This window comes from Clinocottus analis, unplaced genomic scaffold (assembly GCF_023055335.1).
Source record: "Clinocottus analis isolate CAN_PGR_092001 unplaced genomic scaffold, fCliAna1.0.p SCAF_15, whole genome shotgun sequence".
Lineage (NCBI taxonomy): Eukaryota > Metazoa > Chordata > Actinopteri > Perciformes > Cottidae > Clinocottus > Clinocottus analis.
The window spans coordinates 5,300,459-5,309,580 of NW_027175876.1; the positions used below are offsets into that span (position 1 = coordinate 5,300,459).

At 41.0% G+C, this 9,122-nt stretch overlaps 1 protein-coding gene across 2 annotated transcripts; it reads left to right on the forward strand.

The window, feature by feature from the left end:
- The first annotated feature begins 1,966 nt into the window (after window positions 1-1,966).
- fdft1 (farnesyl-diphosphate farnesyltransferase 1) lies at window positions 1,967-8,779 on the forward strand. 2 transcript variants are annotated; one of them, XM_068576690.1, is made up of 8 exons: window positions 1,967-2,131; window positions 3,873-3,970; window positions 4,658-4,841; window positions 5,121-5,249; window positions 5,632-5,823; window positions 6,075-6,251; window positions 6,959-7,111; window positions 7,554-8,779. In XM_068576690.1, the coding sequence occupies exons 1-8, from the start codon at window positions 2,033-2,035 to the stop codon at window positions 7,776-7,778; spliced, it is 1,257 nt and encodes a 418-aa protein (XP_068432791.1). In that variant the 5' UTR covers window positions 1,967-2,032; the 3' UTR covers window positions 7,779-8,779. The 2 variants fall into 2 exon arrangements, with proteins under 2 accessions (XP_068432791.1, XP_068432790.1); XM_068576689.1 differs by lacking the exon at window positions 1,967-2,131 and having other exon boundaries at window positions 3,403-3,970.
- The last annotated feature ends 343 nt before the right edge of the window (window positions 8,780-9,122 follow it).

Below are 9,122 nucleotides of genomic sequence, written 5' to 3' on the forward strand. Positions count from 1 at the left end.
GTGAACGTTGCTGAACATCCTTTTCCCCCTCTTTACCATGGAAAGAGGTCATGACCCAAACTACTATGCCTGTGATTGGTTTACCCTCATATCCTTACACTAACCCTCACCAATCTTACTTCTCATACCTAAACCAACCCAACCAACAAAGGCAACTAATAGCAGACTGAAGAAACCTAAATATAGGCTTGAGGAAACAGGCTTGACTCCTCTCATAGTTATGGGGAACATAATAGTCTCAAAGAGCTGCTATGTTAGCTGCAGACTCTTTTTTTTACAGCAGAAAAGCAGGAACAGAAATGATCATGCAACTTAAATACAAGTGCAAAACCAAAAGAGGGCGTAAGAGAGACAGAGACAGAGAGAGTGAGAGAGATTCCTGATCCAGTCTTGGATCTTTGATGCCAATCAACCACTGATAGGATTGCTGCCGGCATTCACACACAGAGCTGCCAGACTGCAGCATTCTCTTAGTATCCCTTTAAGGCTCAAGACAGGATGCTTAAAAAATATACATATCTTTTCTCACTTTGCAATACATTTCTCACAACAGAATGAAGTTGTGTTCCTGCTCAATTCATTTCACATTAATTACATCTTTCCTCTGTTGATTGTTGTGGACACAATGTGTTTGTAAAAGATCTTTTTGACTTGTCGTAAGAAGAAGAAACGCACATGTGCAACAAATGAACAATAGCTTGATTCTATTCAAGTGGTCCAGGACCAATGAGCTGTAAGCACCGTACCAGGGCTCTAAATTGTGCCTTCAGGCTCGTTGTCACAATGTCACGGCTTACCGGGACATTTAGGGCCATCGCTAATGTCATTAGTTGCACCTGTGCTTACAGCAAGTCAAAAGTCTGCTCTGAAATAAATATATTTCTGAAGGGTCTTTCCCCTGAACTGAATGTATTTGCCTACTTATTTGTTGAGAAAGAGTGTTTGGGGATCAAGAAAAGCATTGTGGTTCTCATTGTGTGTGTCCAATTCCATCAATTGGTTCAAGGTGACCCCAATATATTTTTGTACTGGTATTACATCAGTGAGTTTGATTTTGTTTTGGATGGTATGTCACACTCCTTTTTAGGTGGGTGTTTGTGGGTTACATCTGCATGATCAATTCAATGTAAATATTTTAGAGTAATAGCATTTTATTGGTGCCTGCAAATGTATGCTTGTGCGTGTGTAACTGCAAGATAGAGACGTTAAAGGGATGTTAGGTCTGGGTATGCTTTCCATGCTTAGACAGTGGAGTTTGCATGTCCTGATTTGTTGATACTTGACAATGATCTTTACTCAGCAGGCTATCATGAGCCGAGACACCTACTGAGGCCTCATTTTAACTCATATTAAAATATCTTTTACATAATAAAATGTAGTTTACATCTTTTACAATTCCTGCATGTTGAATTTAATTTATCCAAATTAAGACAACTTCTACGACTGTTTGTGACTTTTTTAACCTGATGTAAAAAAGACAAATTCCTTATGCATGAAAACATACGTGGCAATAAATGGTTCTTATTCTGATTCTGAATAACCCTTATTTGTATTACTTTTTTTCTATATTATTGTCTCACAGTCAGACAAAATAATTGCATTCATACCAATGGACGTAATAAAATAAAGCTTCAAAAGACAAACACATTTAAATAGTGTTTGAACCCACTGGTAATCACAGTTTACAGGTCCCATCAGTCCCATGATTACATAATTTAAATGAGCAGGTACACAGTTTCCCTCGTGGATGAATAACTGACCAATCAGAAGCCGCGTCCCACTGACTGTCTGCTGAGGCGGGGCATCACACCAGACGCTCTGCTCGCTCATTGGACACCGAGCACTATGCCCATGAATCTCCAGCCAATCAGAAGCGTCGGTCGATCTGACGACTCGTGTGACTGGAAGCCGCGTTCCCTCCGTGATGCTGCTGCCGCTGCCGCATCTCAGCAACGTATCGCTCTGATGGGGAACATCTCTCCGGGTTGACACACCAGTTTGTCATAGTAACAGCTGAAAACCCAGAAGCAACATGGACATCTTGAAGTCACTGGGCCACCCGGAAGAGATATTTAACCTGTTTAAATTTAAAATGGGGGGATGCAGAACCGTCATGCCAAAGTTGGATTATGTGAGTAAACCCTCTGTTTCAAATTATAGACCGAGAATACATTTATCAGACAAGTATGGAGACAGCATGCAGGATGGATACGCGGTTGCATTGACAGGTCTGCATCTCGGATCAAGTAGAACAAGATGTCCTCTTTCTATAAAACCACACACTGTATAGACACTATTCTGCAGCGACACGGAAATGCACATAGGCCTATTTACAGTCCATCACTGTAATGGATTAACCTATATGGTTCTAACAGAGACAGCTAGTTGGACTAATTAGATCTCTCACTCATGTGTTGGCTCAGATGTACACAATATGATCATTGACTTGGGATTTACGTTACATAATGAGCTTCGAGGATTCAGCAGCAGGGGATGGATGATGTGCGCATGTTTCTAGGATAATCCCAAAGTTTTAACACCAATGTGACCCAGAGAGAGAGAGAGAGAGAGAGAGAGAGAGAGAGAGAGAGAGAGAGAGAGAGAGAGAGAGAGAGAGAGAGAGAGAGAGAGAGTCTTTAGTAGGCCTTTATTTTATATTCTATTTTGTATATTATAACAACAATAATAATGCTGGTTGTGTACAAATCCACACATGTTGATGGTAGGAGAGCACTATATCTGGTGTTATTTAGCACCACATTATGACAACATTATAGACTATTGTCATGCGGTGAAATTTCCCCAAACAGCCTGTCTGACCTCATGGTCCTGTTCTGCAAATGTGGTTTGATTAATTCTCTAATATTTCTTATTCTGGTTTATTCTCATCCAGCTAATTTTGTCATTTGAACGCAGTTTGAAGATACTTATTTTTAATGCTGGATGACGCTCTCTTGAGTAACACTGCGCTCTTATTTTGAAATAAAGACAAAATGAGCAGAGCGTTGAAACCATGATCAGCATTCATATTATTGGTTTAGTGTTGGTCATGTGATTGCAGTGACGTAGTTGTCAACACTCCCAGAATGCACTGGGATCTATATTCGTATACATAAGGCACATTTGATGTTTTCTGGTGTGATTTTGTTCATTTTCTGCACACTTACTGTGGAACATATATAAACATATACATACACATATATATATATATATATATATATATATATATATATATATATATATATATATATATATATATATATATATATATATATATATATAGCATAGCCTTTCTTGGATTTCGCGACCACATTTCCGAGCTAGAAGTGGATTATGAAATTTGCAACTGGTGTTGTTATAGCCAGAAGTGGGAGGAGCCAGCCACGTAATCATAACAGCAGATCTACACACGGTGTGCAGGAACGCTGCTTAGCTAAGCGGCGAGGTGAGGCTGGTCTGAGGTCAGTGGAGGGCTTGATTTAGCTCGCGAGGCGTCCTGAAGCGTTTTTTTTCTCGCCCCACTCGACCCCCAGCTCGCTTGCCCTCTAGTCTAGGCTACATGTTTCAAACTTCTCCACCAGCCGTGGCGTCGACATGCTCAGAGTCGTGTTGTTATTGTAGCTGCGGGCTCGGTCGTGCCGTGCCGTCGCGTTGTTCGTATGGCCGGAGCTTGCTGCAAGTGTCCCGTCACGCTGTCCATGTTCAAGCGCTCTCTCTCGGCTGCATCGCGGGGCGGCGGGTCCGCTCCTCGGTCCCGCCTGCCGGGCTGGAGGGTCGGGGAGCGGGGCCTGCAGGAGGCCGCCCGACCCTCCAGCGCCATCAGACCTTCAGGCTTTTACCGACACACGGGCTTCCTCTGTCTCTCCTACCAGGAGTCCATGAGTGAGAGTCTGCGCACCTGCTACCTGTACCTGAACCAGACCAGCCGGAGCTTTGCAGCTGTGATTCAAGCGCTGGACGGGGAGTTGAGGTGGGTACAAGACAAACGCTTCCTACACCGGGGGTGTGTCTGAACTCTGCATGCATGCATCCATGCTTTCTGTCGTGAAGGGCAGGACCAGGGGCGTTGGCTGAGGTAGTTCCCTTTTTCTGCAAATACTACAGTCCTCTACAACGAAAAATCCAGACATGGTTGGATCCATTACTCTAGAAAACAGTGAACAACAAAACGATGGCATATTCTGTGGAGACACAATAATGTCTGGTAGCAAAACGCAGATATAGCTTATCAATAGCTAATAGTAATGGCTGACCCATGCCTTTTTAGGGACTTGAGGAGTATATCAGTAACATTTAAAATCAGTGTTGACATTTCCACTATTATAACTGAACAATTTGTTTTATATATTTCTGGCAATTACCAATGAAAGCACATTATACACTGATGCATGTCACTTAGGGTTGCTACTCATTATCTATTAATCTATTGATATTGTTGATCAAAGTAGATACGGGCAGCTATAGTGTCCAAGATTATATCTTCAAATAAAATATTTTGATGCAGCCCTTCAGAAGGGGATTTAATGAGTTAATAACTAACTGTAACATTACAGAAAGAAAAATCTTTGTATCCTAGATTACCAGATTACACAAGCTTTTCAGTCATAAAGTTAATGCTTCCTGCTGTTTAAAGCAGTTTCCTGTCTTTCTGATCCAGACATGCAGTCTGTATTTTCTACCTGGTGCTTCGAGCGCTGGACACGGTGGAGGACGACATGACTATCCCTCTGGACAAGAAAGTTCCCATGCTGAATGATTTCCACACCTTCCTGTACCAGGATGATTGGCGCTTCACCGAGAGCCAGGAGAAAGACCGACAGGTTCTGGCTGATTTCCCCACGGTGAGTAGCGTTGCATGACGACACAATAAAATGCACAAGGCAGGTATATTCTACTCCCCTGGCTTAATTTACTGAGGCAGTCTCCTTTTTAAATAACAGATTTACAGACAAAATGAGATTAAAGTTCTTACTCATTCTACCGTGTGATTGACAGTTTAATTTGTGTGTTGGTCTGCTGATGGTATGTGAAGAAATGTTTCAAGTGCAATCTTTGTCACTCTGATTAATAGCCGTTATAAAGCAGTCACTACTATTTTCATCTGCACTCTTGCAAACCAGATATCAGTGGAATTCAGAAACCTCGCTCAGGAATACAGAGACGTCATCTCAGATATCTGCCACCGTATGGGAGCCGGAATGGCCGAATTCCTTGAAAAGAAAGTGGGATCCATGAAGGAGTGGGACCTGGTAAATGTCCACCTTGTTTTACAATGGTTTGACGATAACAGCAAAACATGTTAGACACACAACAGGAGTATGACGGGGAGTATGAGTGTTTATTCTACCATAAAGATGATCAAATTAGAGCAGTATTAGATACTATTAGGTGTGGGAGGAAAATATGTTCTTGCTTCTTTCTGTCTTAATATTGTATTTTTAGCCATTCTCGTAGCTTAATTCTAATCAATTATTACCACACCTTATATATAACTTGTAGTAACACAACAAAATATTATTCAGCTACTATGGTTATTACAGTCCCTGTATGTACATTCAATCATCAGCATTTTGTCATACATACCATGCTGTGACAGTATAAACCGATGCCATGCTTATTCTCTGTGTGCAGTATTGCCATTACGTGGCGGGTCTGGTCGGCATCGGTCTGTCTCAGCTGTTCTCTGCGTCCCAGCTGGAGGACCCCGAGGTGGGACGTGACACCGAGCTGGCCAACTCCATGGGCCTGTTCCTCCAGAAGACGAACATCATCCGGGATTATCTAGAGGACACGCAAGAGGGACGCGCCTTCTGGCCAGAAGAGGTAAGAACGTGTATTTAATCACATTTTTACACATAGATTATTAGGCTGATAATCCGTCTCTATTAAAAAGAGTCAGCATGGAGAGTTGTGTCACTGGTCAAGCTCAGTTTATTGTATGTCGTGAGCAAAGGAAGTAGCAGAGTAGGATTAAAATAAAAAACATGACTTTTTTTGCTTGGAGATTTGCTGAATATTGATTTAAAAACATAGTACCTTCATGTCGTGTGTTAATACTTTGTGTCCCCCTGCAGGCCTGGAGTCAGTTCGCAGGTCGTCTGGAGGACTTGGCCGAGCAGGAGAAGCTGGAGTCGGCCCTCTCCTGTCTCAACCTGCTGGTCACCGATGCTCTGCGACACGTCCCGGATGTCATCGCCTACCTGTCCCGCCTGCGCAACCAGAGCGTCTTCAATTTCTGTGCCATTCCGCAGGTAAACACTGATTCGTTACTGACAGAGTTCCAACAACGAAGTCATTTTGATTTGTATGATCTAATGATTGAACGGCACATTAGCGTGCTGTTAGCTTTGTATCCTCACAATAGTTCTGTGTTCACATACATGTAATAATGATTCCTTTTAGTTTTATTTTGAGAAATTATATAGTTGGAGCGCGTGAACAAATACAAGATAAAAATAGATCAATTAAAAGAAATAATCAAGAGAGGAAAGAATGAAACTGATTACATGAATATGAATTTATCGGATGGAGTGGAGTGAACTGATAAATTACTTAAAACATTAATCCAATAAAGAAAGAGCCTTTGGCATAGATGCATGCATTGTCCTACATAGTACACCAAACTGAAGGATCATTAGAAATATTGTGTGTCGTATACCTCAGCCATTTTCCCTTCTTTCCTCGAAGATATGAATCATGGTTATTTTTTCTATAGTATAGAATGTATCCTTTTAATTTGGAAGTAATTAAATCATCATCTTTTACCAATTCCTGATCATTTCTAAACTTTTTGCTATCCTTTTTTTTATATCTTCTGGGACTTTTATTAGAATTAGTGAGAAATACCTCAAATGTTTGATAGTTCTCTCGCAAGAGATTTTTCACGAGACGCTGTCAAGACAACGTTAGTTTAATTCCTTTCCTCCAGTAAACTAAATGCTACACCTTTCCCGACCAGGTGATGGCGATAGCTACTCTATCGTCGTGCTACAACAACCCCATGGTGTTCCAGGGAGTGGTGAAGATCAGGAAGGGACAGGCGGTCACGCTCATGATGGAAGCCACCTCCATGGGCGCCGTGCAGACCATCATCACCCAGTACAGCCGGGAGGTGGGTGTGTGTGTTTTTTTTAAGGATGCTGCCACCCCATTGGAGCACTTTCAGGGTTCATACTGTCATGGAAAACCTTGAAAGCAATGGCATTATTAAATGGTTATTTTCAGGCCAGGAAAAGTCCTTAAAAAAAAGTTTTGCAATAGTAATTAATATGCTTTTAAAAGAAAGGAGCTAAAACTATATCCATATCTGTTTATTCTTTTAATCAAACTATTGTCTCTCATTCATTTGTGTCATTTAAGAAATACTGTTTACTTTGGAATTCTCATTGTTAGTTTAATTACAACATTTTCTCACTTTTTCATGTATACAAAGAGATTTCACAAAATGTTTGCTCATGGAAATTTGGTTAAAAGTTATGGAAAAACCATAGAAATCCATTGGTCAAAATGTGTTTGAACCCTGAAGCAAACAATGTTGCTCTCCCTCTCCGCAGATTTTACAGAAGGTCTCTCTCACGGACCCGTCGCGGGACAAAACCCTGCACATCCTGTCTCTAATCGAGGAGAAGTCCGCCACGTCGCAGTCCAGCCTCCCCTCCAGGACCCACCACCTGTCGCCCGTGTACCTGTCTGCCGCCATGCTGCTCGCCGCTCTCAGCTGGCAGTACCTCAGCACCACTGCCGTGCAGGCGCAGGGCACGAGCGACATGCAGGGGTAGTGAACCCATCGGCCCTCACCTTTCCTGGGGCCCACAGACTCAGAAAGCCTCTTTGCTCACTCTGGAGGTCCGGTTCGCCTCTGACTGAAACACTTCGTCCCACTTTTTCTCCCTTCATTATGGCCGTCACAGGGCCGTGGACATATTTAACAGGGCTGCACAACATGAGGAAAAACATGTGATGATGTTGTACATTGCAAAGAAGATATTACTTGCGATAAATACACAGAAATCAAAGTCACTCACTTCTGCTGCTTACCGAATACTGCTGAGATGCAACAAATTGCTTGTTGAAATATACAAATTATGGGAAATTGTTTCCAAGACTGAACTGTCGAATTTTCTACTGATACTCTCTTTTAACTAGCTCAAAATCCCGGGGCGCCATATCAGTCTTTTGAGATGTACCATTGTGCAGCCCTACTATGGAGCAGCGGGTGTCTCTAGGTTGTTTTAAAGTGATTTCTGCTAGTCCTGCATCTGTGGTTATGTGGTTATATTCACCAGCATAAATAGCACATAGAAACAATTCAGGGCATTTTCTTGTTTGCCGTTTATGTTGATTGTGTGTCGTTCTTTTGTTACATTTTGACCCTTTTGTGTCAAATTATACATCATATTTGACCTTTTTAAGACACGTGGTGTACATGACGCTGCCCATTTTAGGATTTATTTTGGAGAACACAATCATCAAATTTTGATTTTGTTTAATTTGTTGTTTAATGTCTGTTCTTTCAGTTTCATCTTGATGTCCTTTGATACATGGAAAAAGAATAATGCTATTCCAAAGTAGTTTTGACATGAACTGTTTGAATGGGAACAAATGTATTTTCTGGTACATTTGATGTCTGAAATAAATGCATATTGAGATGGCTAGTTAAAGTGTCCTTAACACAGCTTTGGTGAGTAGAAAGTACACACAGTAACCTTGTACACAACCAAAGGAGAGCTCCAAACATTGCTATGTAATGTGTCATTTTGATTTGTACATATCTTAACAAATAAAGAGATAAAAGAATCTAAACGCTCTAAATTTGTATCATTATTTGGTTTACAGCCTGTTAATATTCAATTAGTTATAATTGTAGTTGGTTTAAACTCAGCTTATTTTATATAGTTATATATATATATTTTACAGCATGGTTTCAAGGTTTATTCATTGGACTGCTCTTTGTTTTTGTTATTTATATTTTTGAGATTGTTCATTAGAAATCATAGGGCCATCGATATGAAACAAAACAATTTAAAGGCAACATTTTCATCAAGTTCATGATGATTATAGTTGCACATTTTCTCATTTATTGTTTAATTTTCCGATTGCCTGTCAACCTTTGTTCGGTCACA

What these genes read in the sequence shown, in the direction of transcription:
- fdft1 (XM_068576689.1), top strand. Translation starts at nt 3,660, where the DNA reads ATGGCCGGAGCTTGCTGCAAGTGTCCCGTCACGCTGTCCATGTTCAAG. An exon ending in GCGCTGGACGGGGAGTTGAG is followed by an intron (nt 3,971 to 4,657) that starts GTGGGTACAAGA and finishes TTTCTGATCCAG; the next exon opens with ACATGCAGTCTGTATTTTCT. An exon ending in CCATGAAGGAGTGGGACCTG is followed by an intron (nt 5,250 to 5,631) that starts GTAAATGTCCAC and finishes CTCTGTGTGCAG; the next exon opens with TATTGCCATTACGTGGCGGG.